Source organism: Danio rerio, chromosome 18 (genome assembly GCF_049306965.1).
Source record: "Danio rerio strain Tuebingen ecotype United States chromosome 18, GRCz12tu, whole genome shotgun sequence".
NCBI classification, from domain to species: domain Eukaryota; kingdom Metazoa; phylum Chordata; class Actinopteri; order Cypriniformes; family Danionidae; genus Danio; species Danio rerio.
In genome coordinates this window covers 23,165,065-23,190,857 of record NC_133193.1, presented here as the reverse complement: position 1 = coordinate 23,190,857, position 25,793 = coordinate 23,165,065, and the positions used below count along the sequence as shown (strand labels likewise).

At 35.6% G+C, this 25,793-nt stretch overlaps 1 protein-coding gene across 1 annotated transcript in view; it reads left to right on the top strand.

The window, feature by feature from the left end:
* nrn1la (neuritin 1-like a) overlaps positions 1-19,062 on the top strand; it is a 76,940-nt gene extending 57,878 nt beyond the window's left edge. The window contains exons 2-3 of the mRNA NM_001324501.1: positions 4,948-5,098; positions 16,497-19,062. Coding sequence (NP_001311430.1) covers positions 4,948-5,098; positions 16,497-16,776 — 431 coding nt within the window. The 3' untranslated portion in view covers positions 16,777-19,062. The remainder of the gene's footprint in view (positions 1-4,947; positions 5,099-16,496) is intronic.
* The last annotated feature ends 6,731 nt before the right edge of the window (positions 19,063-25,793 follow it).

Sequence of the window (25,793 nt, the reverse complement as noted above, 5' to 3'; positions counted from 1 at the left end):
AACGTTTTTTAATATACATGTTTTTAAAATATAGTTGCTTTTAAATGTTGTGTCAGTTTAACAAAAAAAAACTGCTGAAGTCTATTGAAGATTTAGACATTCATGAATGAGAATGAGCTGTAAATGTAGTTTGACCCAGCATTGAGTTTCAACAACCCAGCATTCTTAAAGCGCTCAATTACTTGAAAAATGTCCATTACTGATTACAAATATAGTGTCCAACATAGTGAACACAATCTAGGTTACAATTTGCTTGTATGTTGTGTTTTTTATCGTAATGATCTAAAACACAAAGTGAAAAAAATGCTTTTCTTTTTTTGCTATTAACACCATGAATTTTATTCAATTACATTACATGGCATTTCCTTACATTACCTTTCAAAAGGGTTTGTGAGATGCTAAGTAATTAAATCACAACAATGTAACATTAAAATAAATTATTTGAACCGAAATTAAAGAATTGATTTACCTGAATGTCATTTCATGATCACAGAACTTTCAACAAGCAAATGTTTTATTGTCAACATACTGTAAGAAAATTAAGTAATGGTAATCTGATTGCAACTTTTTTATATGATGTTATCTAATTACAAGTACTTCATTTTTGGAATCTGATTACATAATCCAGATTACATGTACTTACTTACTACCCAGGACTTAGGACCCAGCACTGACTACAGTTTTGATTGTACATTTTCGTGTTATAATATGGTGAATGGTGTATATATATATATATATATATATATATATATATATATATATATATATATATATATATATATATATATATATATATAGCAGTCCAAGAAACAGACACTAATGATGCATCTTTGTGTTTGTGTATCTGAAGCAAACTTCCAAACAAAAAAAAGTGTGGTGTTTTCATGATGACGCAGTAGCTGAAACTGCATGGACACTTGAAAGCTCAGAGCATTTCTATTGAATGTTTCTCCCTTATCCTCAAGGTTGGAGATCTGTGTTCTTTTCTAACAATGAGTCATAGAACTATAGGCTTTATAAACAATTTATGAATAACCAAGAAGCCAGCAGTGGTGACACTGAAGGCTTTTGTGTTCTGAGGGTTTTTCCTTTAGTCTGTTAAGGATAGTGAAAGGCATTCAATGCCACCCTGGAGGTACACCAATGACCTTGTCTGTGTTTTTGGGAATGAGTGTATTTATGAAGAAATTTATATTGTTTTTGAGCTTTTGGAAATAAATCAACCATAACAGACTGGAAGGCCTGTCAACCTAATATGAAAAAAAGCTTTTACTTTAAATTCATGATGTACTATGCTCAGATTCTCTGCTGCAAACAGGGATGCATCAGATTTTTTGTCTGATAACAATGCTGATTTAAAAAAAAAACTTTAGAATTGGGATTCCGTTGCAGATATTGGTCAATTGCACACAGTGCTATAAAGTACAAGTACAATTAATTTTACTCAATATACAGTAGATCGGATAAAATTAACATTCAACTGCACTCAGCTGCACTCCTTTCTTGAAAGAAATCACATCTGTTTTTTAATCACGTCACAGCACTGAATCTGCCCTGTTAAAAGTTCAAAATGAAATTCTCCTGTCCCTTGATGCTAAAAAAAACCTGTGTTGTTAGTCAGGCTGTTCCTTACTGCTGCATTTGGCACTGTGGATCACTCAGTCCTCCTTTCACGGTTGGGCCAGCAGGTTGTGTTTCAAGGACTAGTTTAACTCATATTTAACTGGTCCCAGTTTTTCAGTTATGGTTGGTGACTTCTCTTTATCTTTTGCCCCTTTGACCTGTGGTATGCCTCAGGGATCCATTTTGGGCCCTGTTTTGTTCTCTTTGTACATGCTGCCTTTAGGTTCACTTATTTTAAACCACAATGTCTCTTTTCATTTGTATGCTGACTATGTACAGCTTTATAGTCCTGTTACAGCAAACTTTTTAGATTCACTTGATTCTTTTAGCAAATGTTTTAATGACATTAGAGAAAATGGCTGTCACAACGTTTTCTCTGCCTTAATGTAGACAAAACCGAGTGTATTCTGTTTGACAATACTAAGAGGTCAACCATTTCATCTTCAGCGCATGGCTCAGTTTCCTTGCTTCAGCCATGTGCTCAAACTTGGGTGTGAGACTAGACAGTAGTCTAAAATTTGATAAGCAGATTGATTCTGTGATTAAAGCAAGCTTTTTTCAACTTCACCTTCTCTTTAAAGTCAAGCCCTTCCTGAGTAAGGCTGATCTTGAGAAAGCCTTCCATGCTTTTGTTAGTTCGCGTTTGGACTACTGTAATGCACTTCATGTTGAAGATAGTCATGTCCTTATCATTTGCAGTTTGGGCAAAATACTGCTGCTCACATGTTAACTAACAGTCGGAAAAGTGAACACATTACACCAATTCTCTACACCCTCCACTGGCTCCCTGTTAAGTTTAGAATTGATTTTAAACTTTTGATGTTTGTTTTTAATGCCATCCATCAGTGGCTTTGCTCCTATTTATTTATGCGAAATTTAGCATGTGCACAAACCCAGCAGAGCTCTGCTGACCAACTTCTGCTTGAAGTCCCTCGTTCAAGATACAAGCAGTGGGGTGATGATCGCTCTTTTGGAGTGGCAGGTCCTAAACTCTGGAATACCCTTCTTATTGAGCTTCGTATAATCACTGACCTGCCACCTTTTAATTTTTGATTGATTGATTGATTGATTGAACTGTTCAACATTTCAAGAGTTCACACTTAGCTCATGATTTATACCTAGCTTGTTTGGCACACTGTCCCAGGAGAGAGCCCTGAGCTCAAAGGATCCTTGGGCCCAGGGCTCCCTCCCTTTTGCAGGGTGAGGAGAAATTGCTGAGGCTAATGCAAACTTCCTGAGAGTAAGACATTATAAAAAAGATTTAGGCTTATTTTATCTATAATGTTGAGCATATTTGGATGGTGGGAGAAAAACCGGGAAACCCGGGGGAAACCCAGGAATAAACGATGAGAACATGTAAACCCGATGCCATTGGTATTCTTGCTGTGAGGCAACAGTGCTAGTCACTGGGCCACTGTGCCACCCATGCTAGATAAAGTTGGAAGAAGGGGAGCAGGGGGTTTCTTCCAGATGAAGATAGTTGTAGAAAGGAAATGAGGATATATATATAGAGACTTGGGATCCTTGACTTGAGGATCATGATAAGCTAATGTGGGCCAGCTGGTCAATCATGAGAACGCGCTCCTCTCGAAATTAGTTTAAAATTAAACCCCTTTAAGAGAGGCAAAATGTTACAGATAGACTGAAAATTATTTTTCTCTTAGAAAAATATTAAATTATTTAAAAGAAGTGAAATGCGGTAGCCCCTTTGACACATACAGACCTGAGCAGTTTTCCTGAAATGGATCATGTGTGAACAGGCTCTTTGTGAAAATACCAGAAAATTTGTTCTGGCAACTTTACGAGAAGTTGTAACATTTCCGGCAATTTCAGGGAATGATGCGCTGTGTGAACCTAGACAGAAGATTGCTGGAAAGAGCGTTTTACTATTAGCCTTTGAGCTCAGCTCCAGCCAATCAGAAGACTCAGAAGTATCTACATCCGTGCTGTTTATGAAAATAAACATGTAGCTGCTAGATGTTAGTCAGGCATTTTCATGTTCCTTCTTAATGCCAGCTATGTAAAAATTAATTGACAAATTGCTTATGATAAACCACTGTTTGTTTACCTTCAAGCTCTGCTTTAGTCGCTTGACGCATGTGCACGTGAAGAAGCCGGTAAACGCTAGGACACACACATATTGTGTACACCTCGACATGCAAAAGTGTTCCTCCATAAGTTTTCATCGAAATTGTTCACAATACTTATCCATCCACAGAATTTGTAATGTAGTCAAATGTGTAAACATTAAGCTCTGGTTAGCGCTTCTGCTGTTGGATATCTCTGTGACAAAAGCAGCTGCATGAATGCTTAAGCTTCAAAGAAAAGTGAAACATCAACAAAAGCCAGACCCCTTCTGTGTTTACAAACACAAGCGCAGGCGTTTCAAGCTCATTTTTGGGTAATGATGCCAGAATTTACCTGTATTTTGGAATGGATGTGTAAATAGTATTTTCCGGAAAAATTCTGGAACGCCCTTGCCTGTGTGAACATTGCTTTTTTCATTTACCAGTAAAGTCGATCCGGTATTTTTCCAGATATTTACCGGTATGGTGAAAGGGGCATTGTCTCCACATGATTATTTTTTTTCTTATCTTTTTTCAAATTATTGCTGATAGTTTTAAAGGGGAAGTATAATGCCCATTTTTACGAGATATAAAACAAGACTCTGACGTCCCTAGAGTGTGGATGTTAAGTTTCAGCTCACAAATAATGTTTTAAATAATGTTATCTCTTTGAAACTGCCTTTAGGCTTTGATACTAATTGTGTCATTTTAGTGACTGTCGCTTTAAAATCTAATGAGATTGTGCTCATTAAAAAAAAATAAAAAATGGGAGGTGGGGGGGTCTGGAGCTGCAAATGGCTATGTGCATTATCACTAATAGGCAAGGCTTTCCCTTTCTGATGACATGTACATACGGAGAATGTCTATCAAAGTGTTTCTGCAGACAGATGTGATTATAAAAGTATCAAATGTGATTATAAAAAAATCCTTTAGGGTTTACCCTTATAAAAGTGATTTTTGAATAATAGGTCCGCTTTAAACGAACCCAGTATCGGTTAATATATATATTGACAGTTTATACATCTGTATCAGTAGATATATCTCTACTACAAATAATATTAAACACAGCCAAGCTCGAACTTATTCATATCCATGTTCTATGAATAATTTTTATTTTAACTTTATGTATTTGTGCATTTTTTGATGATTTTAAAATGAAAAATAACTCTGGGTTATTAACACATTTCTAGGTGTTTCCCTACAATCTCATCTTCGTCCCATATGTGACATATTATTGTGTTTCTTTATTTTTTTCTAGTGCTTGTCCCCAGTCCATGTTCTGCTGCTGCCACAAATAAGTGCAGCTCCATCTATAAAGGGTTTGCCCACTGTTTGCTGGCCCTGGGAGACAGCCTCTCTGTCAGCGCCCAAAAAGATGAGGACACGCAGGAGATCGACTCTATCTGCAAGTAAGAAAATAACCTGCACCAGCAAAGCATACACAAGCATAGGTGTAAAAACTACACACACACAATCATTCACAAGTACTGTTTTTAGAAAGAAATGTATACTGCAATGGTGCAAGCCAATAAGTAGAAGTTCCCAAGTTTTAATGTGACCTTTGTATAACAAAAAGAGTATGAAATAATAAAACAAAATCTGTTAGTTTTGGTAAAAACGTTGAGTTTCTTCTACCAGACTAAAAAGAAGATATTTTGAGGATGTTGGTAATCAAACTATTGTTTATTAACTTTGATTAACTTTTGATTAACTTTGATTGTAGGGAATAAAGTGAAAGTAAACAAGAACACTCAATTTCTTGGTACAAATGTGTGTAAATGGTGCACTGTAAAACTGTGTTAACTGCATCAATTTTTTAGTTGAAGCAATTTAACTTAACAAGTCATTTCATATGTTTGGTATGGTGTTGGCTAAAAGGGTGATCTTGATGGATTGGAAGTCCACTTTACCACCTACTTTTCATAAGTGGCTGACTGAAATGGTTGCTGCTCTTAAGCTTGAAAGAATTTGTTTAGCTATAGGGCAGATGCTTCTAAAAAATCTGGGGCCTCTTTCTTGCGTATCTTTTTAAGAGTTTAAAGCAGGGCACTTATGATTCATGGACAGTTTTACTCTTACTTTTCTACTCCATTATCAATGTTTTGAATTTAATCAAGTAAAACTTAATGGTGTATATTATTTACTCTATATGGTGCATGTTTTAAATGGACTGGTGCTTGTTTTTGAATTTTTATTATTATTATTATTATTATTATAAATTTTTTTAGTTTAATTTTTCAATTTCTATCTTATAATTTATGTAAAAAGTATTAGAGATTGTATAAATGTTTTAGTTCTGTTTTGTACTAAAAGCTGTTTTTTATATTTAAAAAAACTTAAATTTTAACTTTCAGCAATTAATCTGACTTAAATATCAAGTTAAATATATATTTAATTTAAACAATTAAGCTACCTAGAAGTTATCTGAAACCTGAATAACTTACTAATATAAATGAAAATAATGAAAAAAAAACATACATTGCCGTGAGTTATTTCTGGGATTAATTAAACATTTCCCTTTAATTTGAACAAAAGTGACAGTGAAGTCTGTTCAACTGTCTATTCATCAAAAAATGTATGTCTCAATATATTCTACAAAATATCAGTCTCAAGATTATTTATTCATTCATTTTCCTTCAGCTTAGTCCCTTTATTTATCAGGGGTCTCCACAGTGGAATGAACCACACACTTATCCAGCATATGTTTTACACAGCGGATGCCCTTCCGTCCATCCACTCTCACATTACACTATGGCTAATTTAGTTTATTCAATTAACCTATAACGCATGTCTTTGGACTGAGGGGGAAACTGGAGCACCCAGAGGACCAACCATGCAAACTTCACACAAAAATGTCAACTGACCCAGCCGGGACTCAAACCAGCAACGTTGTTGCTGTGAGACAACAGTGCTAACCACTGAGCCACTGTGCCACCTGTCTTAAGTTCTGTAGTTCCTACAGTATGATGAAAGGATTGTAGTCCTGGTAAATGGTTTCCAACAATCTATAAGAGTTAGATCGCTGGTGATCGTGACAACATCATAGTTGCTGGTAAAACAACAGCATGTGCGTCTAATTAGTTGTGTTACAATTTTTTAAAACAATTATCCAACACTGCTTAAGAGCTGATACATCGATGAATTCCTAAACAAAAATAAATTCACTATTAATAACCAATTATTCAACACAAGCTCATTCTGAAAGCGTAGCCCTATATACATTTCTGCATTTTGTCTTTAAAACATATGCTATGGGTGGGTGGCTTTCCGCTGTTACCAGTTTTTCTTGTAGCTTAATGAGTACGCTGGTGGACTTGAGATGCAGAGTGGAGTTAACTGCGACGACAGGGTTCGAGTCCAGTGAAGAATGGTTCTTAGAAAGTAGGTAAATAATCAGTCAGTTGGTTAGGTCAGTAAGTCAATCAGTTGACAGCTTCCTCTGGTGTATTTACACGAGAAGAGCAGGCACGAATGGCACTAAATGGCATGAAAAAGCGACCCCTGGTGGATTTGTGAAAACAAAAACTGCAAAAAAAGCTCCTGGGATGTATTTTGCTCTCTCCAGAAATGTATATCGTAATCGGAATTAGCCTGAGTTGTAATTATTACACCAACTTTTAAATTCCATCTGGTTTGCTTTCTTCCCAGTGCTAAATTGCAAAGTCATACTGAGTGCCTGAGCTTCACCAGAGGATGTTTCTAAAAAATCTACCTTTTAAAAAAATAATCAATAATATAAAGAGCAGCATAGTCATACTTTAAAATGTTACAAAGCTCAAAGGGTCCTGCATATCACAAATGACCCACCACACATTTACTTTTCTTTACAGCCCCATAAAACACCTCATTCTCACCACAGGATCATTTGCAGTATACGCTGTTCATTGTGTTGTCGCAGAGAGAGAATGTGATATAGAGTATCACAGTTCACTGATATGACACCTCATTCATTCTCCATCTCCCTACATTGCCTTTCATCTCATTTTCTGTTGCTCCCTTCTACTCCTTTCCCCTATTTCTTCCTCTGCTCACTCATCTTTCTCTTCCTCCCAAAGCGCTGGATATTGTAATTAAAGACTGGACTCTCACTATTTCCCTGTCTGTCTCTTCCCATCTGCCCCTTCATAGATCATGCGTCTATGATATGACTTTATATTATGTCACACCCTGTAGCTGCAGGAAGTCTTTAAGTATTCATTGTGTAGCAGCATGTTGTTCAAAACAGCCTCCTGTTTATCCTCCAGTCAGACTCAATCCGTTACACATCACCCGTTTATGCCACTTACTGAATGAAGAACAGCAATAAATGATGCTGACGTAATGCGTTCTATAACTCATTACATTTTTAGAGCCTGTTTAGGACTCTTAGCAAAATTCCAGGCTTCATTTTAGCTGCATTTAGACTGCAGATATTGTTGCCCAATTGACTGCCCTTCAGAAAAAGAAGTATACTTTAAGTTTGTTTTATGAAGTATACTTAATTAATATATTCAAAGGGACTGTTTACCCAAAAATGAAAGATTTTTTTTCTGTTGAATAGTAATATGCTTGTGTTTAACTGCATTGCTTTAGTGCATTCCTACATTGGGCTCTTACATAGTCTCTGCTATTCATAGCTGTGGTCGGTATTTCTCTCTGTCTTGTGCTGAACGAAGTTGACCAATCACAACCCAGCAAACAATTTTGTGTTTAATAAATGTCTAATGTACATCTAAACAAAGACAGCTTTGCTAAAACAAGGCTAAACTTGGGCTGTCAGTGAAAATCTTATAGATGTCTAAGAATAGCCCAAACACTAGACTAATCATCAAATAGACTGATTCAAGAGTTCACACTTAGCTGATGATTTATAAAAGCTTGTTTGGCATGCTGTCCCGGTAGAGAGCCCCGAGCTCAAGGGCTCCTCAAGCCCGGGGCTTCCTCCCATTGGCAGAGCAAGAGGGGAGCCTGAGCTCGGTGGATCTCAGAACTCCCCTGCTGCGGTAGCTAAGGGAACACAAGGGATTAGACAAGCTTGATTGTTATGCATGTTGAATGTCTTTGGATGGTGTGAGGAAACCGGAGAACCCGGGGAAAACCCACGCGGACACGGGGAGGACATACAAACTCCTCACAGAAACACCCACCGGTCCTGTGGAACCAGGGCCGGCAGTGTTCTTGCTGTGGGGCTCACAGTAAAAGTGTTTTTTGACCTTGCATGCATATCAGCCTGTTGTTGGAAACCCTAAAACCAAAAAGTGAAATTTTTTTAAATTAATAATAGGGGCTCTTTAATACTTAATAATCAAACCCAGAATTAGGGATTTGAGTACACACACAGTGGTGAACACAGTGGTGAACACACAATACAATAATCTGAAGACAAAATGTGCAATTTGTAGAACCCAATTTTGGATTAAAGTTCTTTGAACCCTTTATCTTTCTGTAATATTATTTAAAATATATATTTAATAGGACACTCAATCAAAAGAGTAAAAACAACCACAAATTAAGTTTAATTAATTTGTAATATTTTTAAATAAGTATAAGCCAAATATACTAAGAGTTTTCTGTAATCGAGTAAACTTAAGGCCAATTATAAGTGTATTTCTGGGATGTATTTTAAGTACATTTCAGAAAAGTCGCAACTAGAAGAAGTATACTGTTCATTTTTGTTATAGTTCATAAGTGTACCAAATAGCACACCTGAATAAACCTTGTTTTCTTAATGGTATGTGCAATTAATTTAATGATCACCTTGCATCTTACTTTAAAAATTGACCCATATTATAATTTTGGCAATTTACCATAGACACATTTTGTTACACTGAGTCGGAATTATTTGACACATTCATTTTCATGGATGTATTGTCCTTCAACAGAGAAATCCCATCTGTCCACTTACACTGGAGGACTCAAGTGCACATATCGATGCATATCACATATATAGATCCATATATGAATGAGGCCTGAAACCAATCTGAGAATCTCTGAATCCTTGTGCTTCTTTTCTGCTTGCACATTCATGGGTCATATTCGACCTGTGCCACATGGGAGGAAAAACTCAGAATTGGATGTCTTGAACCATGTAATGTAAAGGCAGTCTTTTTGACAGACTGGGTGCCCATTTTGTGTCATTTTTTTAACAGGCAGTGGACACCATCACTTTCAGTAACAAACCTTTGGTAATCCATATTTAATTCTAATATGTAGTCAAATACATAATGTGTAGCTTTGAAGATATGCAATTCTTTGATTTCTCCTTCTTAGTCAAAATACATAAACTTGGAGTGCTTTTGTTCATACACTTTTACTACTATTGGCTCCAAAAAGTCTCTGTGGCATCTTATCTACCAAGATGCTGGGGAAGCCAACCTGTCACAGTCTTTAAAGATAGACAAGAGTGGAAAACCCTGCCTCCATCTTGGGAATTCACACATATGCACAAACATTCATATTCAAATGGACATTTAGCACAAAACTCACTCCAAAATGTATATAATGTGTTCGTTTCCAAACTATATGGACCGTTTATGGCGTTATATAATGTAGAAATGCATAGATCCTGCTTAATGTGTGTTGAAGCTATCATGTTTGATATCATTCTGCTCTGTACATAATTGCTTAGTGTAATTTCAAACCATGAGGTAAAGTTTGCCTGCATGCCTTGGTACAGCCCAAAACCAGCAAAAGGAACAGAGAAAAATTCCTGCGCAACTTTTCCTTTATTGCCCTCGGTCAGTCCCTAGAAAATGGGTGTTACCAAAGCAACACTTTAAATTTTAAACTGTGCAACCAATCTGTTCAGAAGGTTTTTGACAGGAATAACACCAAGGGAGACCCTGTTTCTGCACCCGCGTGACTCGCCTGAGTCCACATTTCATATTAGTCAGCAAATTATAGCTTTGTTTAAAGTTTGCGCCTTGTGTGCGCTCGGTGGCCATCTTTGAAACGCCTCTCGGGCAGTATGCTCCGGCATTCTGTCTGAATGGGAAATATCAAATTCTCCAAAACTGTTTGGCAAGCTTACGATTAAATTACATATTTGAAATCACCAATAAAGTTAAACAATAACTGTCTCATATGTTATTATCGCCAAGCTAATGCGCATGCACACTCTAAAGGAAGGAGATAACAACACAAATCTCATTTATGGCCGCTCTTTACATCATCATGCTCTGGATAATGCTTAGCCTGATTGCACTGCTCCTCTGTAGTAATCCACAACTTGGTCTTGATGGCGAATCTCCTCCAGAAATGACAGCGACTCTTTACAAGGTTGTGGGCATTTAAGTAGTTTCTGTCATATAACGTGCATTTGACAGGACAGACTGTACCTCACGTTTATTTCATACAAATTACAAAACCAAAAAAAACTTTTGTTTTCAAGTGCACTTGATTCGTTTAAAGTACAGATTTCAATCTTTATGTGGATATATATCTTATGTCTGTGAAGCAAGTATTGGCTGAGATTCCAGTGTGTTTGTTGACCACCAAATTATCGCAAAAGCACACGTCTGATCTGAGCTTCTCCCTGGAGAAACTTCAGTCTATAGCGATCGATTATTGGCTCCTGTACTAGTAGGCGGGACTTCATTTGCCATACTGACTGTTACACTTTCTCCCATTCAAAACTATATGAGTGACATGTCTTGAGTTTTCTATAGTTTTTGCTAAGATGCAGGTATTAGTCTTGCGTTTTAAGCTGTGCCTCTTTTATAGTGTTTATCAATGTCTTGGTGGTTCTTATTAGTCGTGTTGAACTGAGTGAGATTTGCCTTTCTATTATCTAAATGCTCTATTTCCTTGCAGTTCTTTTGTTTGTGTATAGTATGTTTGTTTGTTATGTGTTAAGACGAGTCATTAAATCACTTTATAACCACATTGGATTGTCTTTGTTTTGCCTTGCAGAAACGGTAAAAGATCCTTGTTACCAGCTTTGTTAAGTTTAACAAAACTTCTAAACTATTAATTTACTTTAAAAGAAATATAATTCCCTTTCTAAATAAATAATTGATTTAAAAATGTCTGCTCAGACAAGCGGGCAAAGTCATTGTTATATTTATTTTGTTAAATTAACTTTAAGTTAATTCTGAATATTCATAATTAATAATAACTTGTTATTAATAATCAGTAATATTCATAAATCAAGCTAATTTGGCTACAACCGTCATTATAACACATCATTTTATATTTAAAGAAGTGCATAAAATTGATTTGCATTAGAGCATTTTTGTAAATATACAGTACTAAACTTTGTCATTTTAAAACACAGCAATTACTAGGTATATCAGACCTGCAGCCAGTGGGGGTTCGGGTGGTTCAGAAGAATTGACTGACCAATTCGTCCCATACATGAGCTCATTTGTCTTATTTTGACTGTTATTTCATTAAAAATAGTAAAAATAACCCATTAAAAAAGATTTTAAGAGCAAGCGGAATCCTGGTGTGACTTCAGTTAATCAGTTTTGTTCAATGCAAACAATTATTTTTCATGAGTCTGAGTGGTGTGAAGTGACAAATAACAAATACTTAAATTACTGTAGTTGAGTAGTTTTCTCAGGACTTGTAATTTACTAAGTAGTTTTATAAATGTGTACTTTTACTTTCTCCTGAGTACATTTTTAGTGCAGTATCATTACTTTTACTCCACTACTATAATAATATTTTAATCAATTACCTCAAGACTTGGGCAATTAAAAGTTGCAGCAAACTGTTTGGAAACATTAAAAGTGTCCAAAAGATGTTTAAAATCTTTACACACATTGAACCAGAGACTGTTTAAAAGCATGTCACCAATGAGAAGTTGACAGATGTTTACTGTACACTCTCAGGAATAAAGGTACGCGTATTTGATGTCTATATGACATTGGTTTAAGATGTTGGCTTGACTTTGGATTTTGGTCACTTTCTAACAAAACCTAAAATCAACCAAATATCAACTTCATTTGACGTCGTTATTGGACATCAAAATAATGTTGTCTTTAGAGGCTGGCTAGAAATTTAATTTTGATCACCTGACATCACAACCTAAATCTAACCAAACATTAACGTCGTATGTCGTTGTGTGCCTGCTGCATAATAACTAAATACACTACAGAATGTTACGTTTACCCTCATCCACAAATTACATGTAAATGCATCAGCTTTTTACAGCATAATACTCACTACACACTACTCTTGATTACTTTTGAAAGGTCTACTTTTTACTCATACTTTGAGTAATATAGAGTAAGATACTTTTATTCTACTTGCACTGCATTTTAGGCTTGTAATAGTACCTTTACTTAATTAAGATTTTTCAGAACTCTTTCCACCACTGAGTCCAGCATCCAGCTGTAAATTTTATATTTATAAAGTAATGTGACGAAGAACTGCAAAAAGGTCTATCTTTTGAGAAAAAAGGACCACCCCTTTCACCAGGCTGGCCTGTATATAGAACTTGTTCATTTATTGAAAAGCTATAGCATTCAAGTAGACTGGTGAGTAAACAATGACAGAATTTTCATTTTTGGGATGTACCTCAGTCAGTGTTTTATATTTGTTAAGAACTTAGGTTATTTTGTTAAGTGCTTAGGTTTTGACTAGGGTAGAGTTAGATGCTCAAAAAAGTTATTTTATAATTAAATACATTTATTAATTAAATCATTGGTCTAATTAATTAAATTTAATTAAATAAAAAAAAAATGTTGAAAACAGCTTACTTGTTGAAAAAACAATGTCAAATTGTTTCTCATGAGTCTTTATTGAACATTAAAAATATTGTGAGTTAAAATTTCCTACGTTTAGCATGTTAGCATTCAAGGCATACACAAGCCTGCAATGAGGATGGCTCCTGACTGTAACACAGCTATTTAAGCGCTATTCCTCCAGGTGCTAATTAATCTTGGCACTGAGCTCAGTGATCGCGTGCGCACATTAATAAACACAGGTATGCACACACATGTACACTTTCACACACTATTTCACAGCAGGTCTGATCATCTGTCAGGGGATCTTCTGCAACAGTAACAGTCTCCCTCCAGACTGCACAGAGTCAGGCTCAAGCCGAGACTGCTCCTCAATCACAGATCTGAGAGGAACATTTTAGAAGAGAAACGGCTCTTGAAGGACATTTGTGCTGCTGAAGGACAGACTTGCGCTCAGTACATCTCTCTTTAATAGGTAGCAGTCTCGCTGCGCTTCGGTCTATTTAAGAACTGTGGTTTTAACATAAAAGGGTGTTTCTTCACTGGGAACTTGTATATCCCTGGGGTTGAGTTTTATCAAAACTAACAATTTTTTAATTCATTTTATTCTCGTTTTGTTATACGAAGGTCACATTAAAACTTGGGAAACTCTTGGGAACTTTTACTTTTTGGTTTTATGATTTGTTTCTTCTACTTTTCAAATGTTTTTGTGTGTGTGTGTATATGTAGGTTTATATTTTAGTAGTTGACTTTTTAGCTTTAAATATGCAAATGGCTAATAAAAGTATTACTGATACAGTATTTATTACAAAACCACTGTTTAAAAAGCTGCGATCCTTTAATGAAGAGTAAAATAATAAAAAGCATTTTAACATTTATTTAGGGGATAACGATTTACTTTCCATCAATTGCCCTGCTATTTCCACCAAGATCAATAATATTTCCATTACGTTAGGTCAGAAATTAGTGTACTTAGTTACCATGGAAACAACAAGTGAGCAAGTTTGCAGAATGCTTAATGAGGAAAATGAGATGAAATTTGTGGAGAAACAAAATAAAAGCAAAGTAACCATTCCTAACAGATTATAGGATATACAGTTGAAGTAAGAATTATTAGCCCCCTGTTATTATTTATTTTTTCCCCAAATTTCTGTTTATTGGAGGGAAGATTTTCTCAACACATTTCTAAACATAATAGTTTTAAAAACTCATTTCTAATAACTGATTTATTTGATCTTCGCCATGATGACAGTAAATAATATTTGACTAGATATTTTCCAAGACACTACAGCTTAAATTGACATTTAAAGGCTTAACTAGATTAATTAGGTTAACTAGGCAGGTTAGGGTAATTAGGAAAATTATTGTATGATGAAGGTTTGTTCTGTAGATTGTCAAAAAATATATAGCTTAAATGGGCTAATATTAATGACCTTAAAATTATTTTTAAAAAATTAAAAACTGCTTTTATTCTAGCCGAAATAAAACAAATAAGACTTTCTCCAGAAGAAAGAATATTGTCAGATACACTATGAAAATTTCCTTGCTCTGTTAAATATCATTTGTGAAATATTTACAAAAAAAAAAAATGTATAAAAATTCAAAGGGGGGCTAATAATTCTGACTTCATCTGTATGCTGTAATTTTGCATAATTGTGAAAGAAAAAAATGGTCACGTTAGTTAAGTTTAAACTTTACTGTCTGTTCTGCTTGGCACAGAAAATAAATTCTTTAACACTGGTAATATACAACCATACAGCAGTCACATAATATTAACATGTCTCATCAAGACAAACACATGAATTAAAAACAAATTAGCCCCATGCATATTACTGCAGACAATTCTTAACAATTGCACGACTCACATTAAACTGTAATCTGATTTAATACAACAACTGGATAAATAACTTTTTATAAGCAAACCTGCGTCCTGATGGTAACGTTTCAAAAGCTGAGCGAATGGGGATTTGTATTATCTTTAAAAATCACAATTGCTGTTTTTCCATAAAGGAGTCCATAAATAAAATCTGCAGCAAATGTTGTTTAATATCTCATCTTATTTGCCTGATTGATCATTTGTGATGATTTCTTCTTCTGTTTAAATGTTGTGTTACCAAACCATGAAACAATATTATATGTGAGAACACTCTCTATTAATGATCTATATGTCATGTTTAAAGTCTAAAACTTCTCAAGTTGCGGAGGAGACTGCAGTGCTGGCTTGCTTTCTTATAAACAGTCTCTATTACTGTCAAAATTCAGTTTATTGTCAATGATTGTGCCTAAATACTTACAATTTGAGACCTGCTCTACTATTTTTTTTATTTATGATGACTGGTTTATAAAATTTAGTATCTGCTACTCTTGTTTGACTTCCCAGACATAGCTCTTTTGTTTTTCCAATATTAAGATGTAATGAACTTTTGCCAAACATTCTGTGATACTTTTAATATATTCAAAATATAAGGAGCTATTTATTTCTTCCTGACAGGAAACTAATGCCAGATCAACTGAATATTTTATAAGATCGTTTTTATGGTTTAAAAAAATGCAAATAATCTTTCCCCATAAAAAAAGATAAAAATCAAACATACAGTAGGGCTTATTAACTTTCTGTATTTATATTTACATCAACCAGAATTCAGTGATATACTTGCTAGTGAATGTCATCTTTGTGATTTTCATCTCATTATTATTAATGTGGTTAAAAGCCATGTAATAAGTGGTATGATTTACTAACAACTGCTTGCCTCATGGAAGCTTTGCATTCAGAGAGGTAATAAAATATTTAGACTCAATCAATATTTTGCGTGTAGTTATTTACTTATGTAGAAAGAAGCCTTCAGGGTGATCAAGACCCATCCACTTTATGTTGTGTCCTCCTGATCACCCTTTTGGGATTAATTCCAAGATAACAACCAACTGAATTCTCTGTAGATCATCCCTTTGATAGAAATCATGAAATGTCTATTAAATAATATAATTTTGACTAATTAAAAACCCTTTATTTTACTGTAGTGCTACCTTATCCTTTATTTTAAACTATGAGAGATGTCTCAGAAGTGATTCCAGCTCATTAGCTTGTAGGTTAGGTATTAAATAATCACCCCATTAAACCTTAAGCTTGTGTCTGTTGCAGATCCTGGGATGATTTCCATGACTGTGCGAATGTGGCCATGGCCGGCTGTCCTGAGGAGGCTGCAAAAGTGTGGGATTCTCTGAGACAAGAGTCCAAAAAGATGCAGTTTTCTGGTAACCTGTATGAGATGTGCTCCAGCCGTAGCCAATCAGCAGCCGCCTCTGATTCCCAAAGCCCCGATGAGACCAATCAGGAGTCGCTAAAGGGTCGCGCTAGTCATAAAAGCCTGACCTTTCTGACCTTATGTTTGCCTGCGCTATTGCTGTATTCATGGATATAACCACATCTCAGGACTCAAAGATTCAGCACATAGACAACAGACTGGTTTTGTTCTGACATTTTCATAAAGATCTCATGCATTAGGACTAATTTTATGTATTTATTTATAATATTTATTCATTTTATGGCATAAATTTGATTGTTGGAACAAAAAGATTGTCATTTTCATAAGGACACGTTTATTTTCAGGGTTATGTTTTCTTCTTCAGGGTCTTGTTCTGTTAAGTATGAGAAAAAAAAAATCTTTTTAAAAATCGAAAGATTTAAATGTCAAAACAGAAATGTCATCCACAGGAGGACCAAAATGCACCTGATGAGGACAAATCGAAGTTGGCGAAAGACATTTGCAATCATTTGAAAGCCTTCATCTGAGAGAAAATGAAGGTATATTGCAATACATTATCACATTTTGTGAGCTACGAGTATCTAAGCAATGCGAAGAGCCTTCAAAAATGTTATTATTTCACTCTGTAGTGTAATCTTCTTTTGTAGGATCCTGAGAGGATTAAGTTTAAGGATTACAACAAATAAAAGTAAATCTGAGCATCACGCCTCACCTACAGGCTTTGCCTGGGAAAAGACTTGTCAGACTTTGTAGTCTGTAGTCTGAATGCCTTTGGGTGACGGGTAAAGCCCAATTTATTAATGATGGGTTCCTTATTTGAGTTTAACTAATAGCACAGCATTACGCTTCAATGTGTTTTTGTACTATAGTCTGTGTCAGTATGGAGCTGCTGTTCATTTGATGTTGGCCAGAATACTGTGTATATATATTGTACAGTCTTACATTATACATTCCTCATAGCTATTTTTTTTCAGAGATGTGTATTTGTATTGATGTAAGACATGATGGATTAGTTTAAAAATGATTACTTTATGATGGTAATATATAGAAAATATGACCGATATGCTGTAAAGAAGAGCTTATTTGAATGAGTATATTATCTTGGAGTGCATAATGAACAGATGAGGCAAATCAGTGAAGGTGAACACATTAACATCAATAAGAGTAAATTGTGAATGATTATCACCATATACATGATATATACAAGGGCTTTTCACACTGGTGGTTATCATCATTCACTAATTTTAACCCTGGGCGTCGGTGGATTTCACACTTTTAATTTAAAAGTGGTTTTGTGGTATGAAAATCCCATGTAATCCAAATTAAATGTTTGGCCTTTTATTTGAACGTGTTAGCCTTATGAATACCTATGTTTTGGAGCTTATATACTCTTAATCAGTGACAGGTTATATTGAGAGAAAAAACCTTCAAAACTGTTGCTTCAACCGTTTTCATGACATCCCTCACCATGTCAGCTTCTCGTCAGCTTTCTTCTAGAGTCTGAATAGCACAGCCTCCTAAAATTAGGCTTAGATTCAATTGTTCTCAATCCCTTGCTGCTCAAAATTCGCTTCTGTTTTCCAGTTAAAGTGAAATGACATCACTTCCGGGGACATTTAACCCTTCATTTTAGTGCCAAACTTGTGCAGTGTGAAACATTTCATTGTAATCTTACAATGCGTTATCTCATGCCTCAATTTCACATGCTTTGTATAGTCAAGGAACACTGTGCAGGGTAAATAAACAGTATAAACAATTTTATAGTATATAGCTACTATCACGTTAAAACAATTTGTGCAGCAAAACAAACACAACTTGTAGCTCTACACTGTGCTTGTTGGTCACCATCATGATGGAAATTACTTCAAATGTCTTGCAAATTTAGAATTCAGTTTTTCAATTTGGAGTATCATTTTTTTAAAGTCATTTGGAATAATTCAACGCAATGCCTCACGGAAGTTTATAACTTTTTGATTTGCTGGATAAATTGGCAGTTCATTCCACTGTGGCGACCCTAGATTAATAAAGGGACTTAGCCGAAAAAGAAATGATGAATGAACTCTCAGAAGCAATTTTTTCTGATAATATAGTTATGGTTCCTCGTGAGATAAGGCTGGAAAAATCCTACCTCCAAGATGGACTGCAGAATAAAAATGTACAACGCAAATCATCCAGGATTAATTGTTAACCCTGTCCTTGGGTTATTTGTGAAGCAAGCCCAGCAGGTACAGGACGTCAACATTATGTTAGATTGACGTTGTACCCCAACATTGTTGGAACGTTGCAATTTGGGTGGAAATAAAAATCTGGTTGATGTCACAACTCAGTGTCAGACCTATGTCAATGTCCAATGTTGGACAGACTTTGGATTTTGGTCACTTTCTAATGCAACCTAAAAACAACCAAACATCTAACGAGGTTACAGCTTGACGTTGTGCAGATGTTAGCACTATGACGTCTATCAGATGTTGGATTTTGGTTGCCATACCTGATGAATAAATGTCAGTATTTGACGTCAATATGATGTTGGTTTATGATGTTGGATTTTGTTCACTTTATGACACAACCTAAAATCAACCAAATATTACGTCATTGGACGTCGTTATTGGGCATTAAAACAACGTTGTTCCTGGACACTGGCTAGACATTGAATTTCGGTCACCTGACGTCACAACCAAAATCTAACCTAATATTAACGTCTTATGACATTTTGTGCCAGCTGGGAGAGAACATTTACCTGGTGTTTAGAAGGACCTGGTGTTAGCCATTTCAAGTGTGAAAAGCCCTATCTGTGTTTTTTTCTGTAGCTACATGACTTTGTGTGTAAAGAAGTGGCAGAGGTTTCCCCGGGATCAGCTTTCATTACCTCCACTCAACACTGCGCTCTGCTCCGCTCTGTGGATTCCTCAGTCTGTGTGATTTATGTTTAATTTTTAAGCTTAATTGGCAATCAATCATGTTTGCCAATGCAGTGAACTTATTAAGGAGGGCAAAAGCCATTTATTTAACCTGAAAAAAAAAATAAAAAAAACATGGGGAGGATTGCCACTTATGTCTCAAATGACAATTAACACATGCTTTTCTTTGCTTGAAATCCAATTCATCAAAGCCGTTGAATGTAGTACAATCTAAATGAAAATATGTCTAAATAATATAGTAAGGGCTAACATGGACAGATTTGAAGTGTACATGACTCCTTGCTACACAGTACTTATTAATACCTCCTTTATTTATAATTTGTGATAACATACGAGGCAGTTATAATTTGCTTGATAGATGTATTTTATGAATTGCATGTAATTAAGTGTTTTCCTCCTTTATTTAGAAATTTGACGATATATTGAAAATGGAAGAACCATCTTAAAAATGATCTTGAAGGCGTCCGTGAGAAAACTTGAAATGCTTCTTGCTTTCTGTCTGTCTGCACAATGATTTGCTACATACAAGTTATATTCTATACATTATATAAATAAAATTATTGCTATTACAAAAATAAAAGGTGCTGTTCATCTGATTCAGAGTCACTGGGATTTTCCCTGCATCAAATTGTAAAATCACAGCTTCAGCCGAATGTGTGTAAATCCTTCATTCTCACTTTGGATGTCATTTTTTATTCCTCTGCCTCTTCCAGATTTTAATATTTCATGCGTCACAGATGTCTCTGTAAACACAGACACACCTTCAGTTAGCAAGACGGAGATTACCTCCCAACACAGCATACATACATAAACAGCGCTCTATGAGAATCATCAATTTTATGGGTCTTGCTGTGGAACATTTCTCTTGTTCAGTCAGAAGCTTAATAACAATTGCACAGAAACAATACAGGCCCAGGGTTAAAAAATCAAAGAAAGAAATACAGGAACATAAACCAGGGAACATATAGCTCCTCCACTTTCAACAACCGACAAATAGAGAAACAGAGGACATAAATACACTGAGCAAACCAAGGACTAACAACCCAATGAAGAAACTAGGGGGCGGAGACAATTATTAAAGGTGCTGTACTCGTTTTTGACTCTTCTAAAGCATAAAAATACCATAATATGTTTGCAGAAATTTAAGAAACATGTCAAGTGAACATTCTTGTTTATTTGAAAAACAAATGGTGAAAGAATATTCTGCTTTGAAAATGCATTTTTCGTGCTGGAACACTATCTTTGTTGTGGTTCTTTTAACCTGTCCAATGCCAGTTAAACCAATTTTATTTCAGCACCAGGGTTGCCTTGATGGAAACAGCCTATTTCATTCATTCAGACAGAAAGGCTCTCAAAGGATGTGCTCGTGACCGAAATGCAACCTCCGGTGGGCAGTTGCAAACTCCGAAATCAGACACAGATTCAGAGCTTCAAATGAGGTTTGCTTTATTTTATTTAGCTGCTTTCAGTAAATGGCAATAAATGTCATGTAAAATGGCATTCAAACTCACACTGTTAGCATTTAACACTGAATAAAGCATGAGGTGTACCTGAGGTGATCAATGTCAAAGTTTTCTGTTTTTCAGCAGCAAACTTATCAATTCGAGGTGTTGGTTAGAACAAAAACTCTTTTTAAGATGGAGAATGTTGCTTCTATTGCGTGCCGTTGCTTTTTATATAGAACACGATTTAAATCAGCCTTTAGGCTCGATGAGAATCGCTCCTTTTGGTGAAGAACAGGGGTCTAGAACCTTTTTTCAGCAAAGAGTCATTTCAGATTTTTTTTGCAAATGCATTTTTTTAAAGAGCCATTGGGGATATATATGATAATTTCTATAAAGAGGATAATTTATAGAATTTTTTCCTTTCACCATCAACACTCATGAATGTTGTTTGAATGTACATGCGCAAGGTTACCATTGAAATGTAAGTTACATGCCCTTTTTTTGGTGTCGCAATTCAAGTTAAACCACAGTGCAGCACACGTGCATTTTTTAAAAGTCCTTTTATTCCTATTCTTATTCATTTCGCTGTAAAGATAAACAATAAAAATTCTTTTTAATTGTATTTTTAATAGGAAACTGATTTTTAGTGACAATTTTAGTTTTTTATTTAAGGGAGACTGCTGGAGAGCCACATATTTTTGGTCAAAGAGCCACATGTGGCTCCCGAGGCCATAGGTTTCCTACCCCTCGTCTACAATCCGGCAACCTGCGCTCGCGTTTGTTTTGATCCAGGAATGCAATACCTAGTTCATCCACTAGATGCCAAACTTACATACTTCACCTTTAACTAAGGCAACATACTAAGGTACATGAGGCTGACAATGGGATGTAGCTCTGAAAACAAAGTGAAGTGAACCAGTGTACATTTGAAAATAAAACAAAGGTACTGAAATCAACTGTATTGGAAATCTGCACCCTTTTAACTGATGTATTAAAAAGAAGAAGAAAAATATATATATATATATATATAAATATATATATATATATATTATAATATATTTCCTCACTATTCAATCTCACTCAAGTGGTTCTAAACTTTAAGAATTTCTATCTTCTACTGTTGAACACAAAACAAGATATTCTGAAGAATGTTGGGAAAAAAGCAGCTGTTAACCTCCAAAAAAGCTTTTGGCTTGAAAAGGCTGTTTCAGAGTAAGAACAGCTCAATGCTGAAATGCAGAATGACAGGTTTTATCAACTCTCTCAGATTCATTGGTTTTTACTTGAAACATGTTAAGATATGCTTAAAACTGCATATATTGTTGTTTAAAACAAAACGAGGGATCATTTTTATTGTTTTAGGAATTGACATTCATATTAGTTTTTACCTTTGTTATCACCTTGAATTATTGGTTATCACCTTAAACCATGCTTTCCAGAGCACTTACAGTAGATGTACTACTAGATGTTTGCATATAAGCCACGAAGAGAATCAGAGGATGGTGATTAATGAATGGCGGAGGTGCTATAGTCATATTTAAAGAGCAAAGGCTTGTGTATGTGTTCTTTTTATTGATTATACATCTGCATTCAATGCAATGCTGATTCATCTACTTTTAGAGCATCTTTTAGTCTTAGGAGGGAACGGAGAACATGTCAATTGGATTAAATATTTTCTAATAGATAGACCACAACAAGTATGCATTAGGGGAGTTAAGTCAGACATGATGATTATAAATATAGGGTTACCCTAAGGATGTGTTTTGTCCCCTTGATTATTTTTCATTCACACCAATGAGATGAGAATGCAGAGTACAAGTCTTAGGGCCTACTCACACTATGCTATCCGAACCGTGCCCAGGCCAGTTTCCCAGATCGATTGAGAAGTGTGAGTGCGCTGAATCGGGCTCAAGCACGGTTCACTTGGCCGGCCCTGGCCTGGTTGGAAGAGGTGGGCCTGAGCGCGGTTCACTTGGCATGGTACGTTTGTAGTGTGAGTGCAAAACATGCCAAAGCCCGAAACTGAAAGCGTGACGTGACTTTAAGGGAATGTTTCATATGGATTTATTAATAATTTTTACTGTTCAATAAACGCAAACGGCCGTAGTTTATTAAAGACGCAAACCCCTCACTGCACCACAGCTGTTCACCTTCAGCAGACCTCCTCATTCCTGCAGCACGAGGGCTTTATGATTGTTTATGAGTGCCAAAAGTGGAGGATCTGGTCGGCGAAAAATCTGACTGCGTGTCACCACATCCCTAAGGACTGTTTGGCGAAATATTTGACTGCATGTCACTGCATAACAAACGACTGAAACGATATAACTGCTGCTGAGTGAGAGCGCTCACTGAACAGCACAGCATCGATGACGTAAGCGTGCCTAGGCCCGATTGTGGTGTGAGTGTGGGCCGTCGGGGGAGACGGGAGGGGGGACAAGCGTGCTTTGGCCCGATTCGAGGCAACTGTACCTAGTGTGAGTAAACTATGATGATGATGTGGCACTTGTTGCACTTCTATTGAAAGAAGATTGAATGTGTTGGAATAGTGTAAAGAGGGTTCCTTGCTGATAAATATACTAAAAACTAAAAAAATTATTTTAAATCATCTAGAACCTGAATTTGTTAATTAATGACTATTACTGTATGTGGTCATCCTGTGGCAATGGTGGAGGTTTTTAAATTTTAGGGAACTATGATAGATTGTAAATGACATTTTTTGCTGTAAAGGTGGAGGCTGTAAGTAAAACGGCAAACAAAAGGTTATATTTTTTTTAGGAAACTTTAATTTAATTTAATTAATTTAATGTCTGTTCAGGCATTTTACAGGTGGTGTATGCCAGCTTGATTAAAAGCATTTTGGGGTGCAACATAATGGTTTATTTTGGGAGAGTCACTTTAGTTAACAAAGAAAAATGTCATAGAGTCATTAGGATGCAAGTAAAAATCATAGGATTTAAGCAAAAATCAGTGGATGAATTGTATAACATAACAGTTCAGAGGAAGACCATGGCCATATGTTATGATGTAACTTACCTTCTAAAACAGGCCTTCATTTTGTTGCCATCTGAATGCTGTTATAGGTCAGTGAAGGCAATTAACGCAACCTACAAACAAACTTTTGTGCCATATGCAGTTAATCTTTTGAATAAAGTAGAAATGTAATGTTCTTATTCACCTTATTCTTTGCTGATGAGCGGGCGCAGCCATTTGAATCTTTTTAGCTCGAGACTTCCGGTCTCATTCACTTCCATTCATTTTTAGACGTTAAAAACTGCTCGTTACGCTGCTTGATGTTGCAAACTGATATTTTCTTATCGTATTATTCTACTTGGTCTGTATAGTAATGCAATCATTTGATTGTAGAGCAAGTAGTTTGACCGTTTTCTGCTGTTTATTATTCTTAGTCATTTCTCCCATAGGCGGCTGAATCGGAAGTTCTAAAACAATATCGAAAACAGGCACACTTCCGCATTTTAAAATAAGGTCAATAGGTGAGGTAAAGACTTTTAAGTATGTTTTGTAATTGTGTTATGTGAATGTTTCTTTGTTGTATATGTGAAGCGAGACAAAGACCAATTTCAGCCTTGGCTGAACAATAAAGTAACAATAACAATAAAATGTAAGGGAAAAAAGGAAATCAATGGATGATTTCTTCCCCCAACATCCTTCTGTATATTCCTTTGTGTTCAACAGAAGAAATAAACTCAAACAGGTTTGGAGCAAGTGGAAGATTAGTAAATGATGGCAGAATTTTCATGTTTTAGATGTTGTCTGTGTTCTTGCTGGTGTTGTTTTGATGAATATTAATCCAGTAATAGTTTAATGTGGTCGTGCCATTTTTTTAATAGCTTGTAATGTGTCGTGTTTACATGGGTGTTTAATTGGAAGGAAGCTTCCTATTTTTCTTCTTCTGTTAGGTATGTTTTAATCCCCTCTCTTTGACAGCATACTTACAACAAGAACATTCTGTGACTGTATGAAACTGAGTGAGTGACATAATCTTTTAAAACTGCCCTGTTATAAAATCCAGCTTAAAGTGACATGCAGTTCACCTTAAATTGAAAATTCTATCATTCCTTGCTCATGTCATTACAAACCTGTATGCATTTCTTTCATTGCTGAGCACAAAAGATGTTTTTTGAAATGCAATTTTGATTAATATGGGTTTTTCATTCAGTGTAAGTTATTTAATGGAACAAAAACTGTTTGATTATCAATAAACCAAAGTATCTTTATAGTTTACAGAAGAGGAAATAAAGACATTCGTTCATAAATGATGACAAAATGTTCAGATAAAATATCACTTTAAGATATAAAGATAGTATAGTTTAAAGCTCACAGAATCTGCAGGAAAGCAGTATGCACACTTAAAAACATATGGGGGGGGGGGGGGTTTAGTAAGATTTCGATTTCGAGTAAGTGATTCGATTTTTATTATTCAGTTTGTGTAACTTTATCTTTAAAGTGTTAGTTCACCAAAAAATAATTATGTTATTAATTAATCACCCTAAGTTTGTTCCTAATTTTGATTTGTAAAATCAGACAGCTCCCTCATCCTCCATAGAAAGCAGTGCTTCCCTCTCAATCAAAGTCCAGAAAATTTCCAAAAAAACAACAAGCTCAACAAGCTCATCTGTCTACAGTGGTTCAATTGACCCTTCGCTAAGCCACGCCCAAAAATAGCCAACCACCAATCGTGGCTTAGCAACTGTAGCTAAACGCAGGGGCTCTGTCAAGCTTTCGAGCGAGTGCATATGGATAATGCAAATCTGATACCCGATATCCTTAAAGTTTGGACGGGATGGTGGAA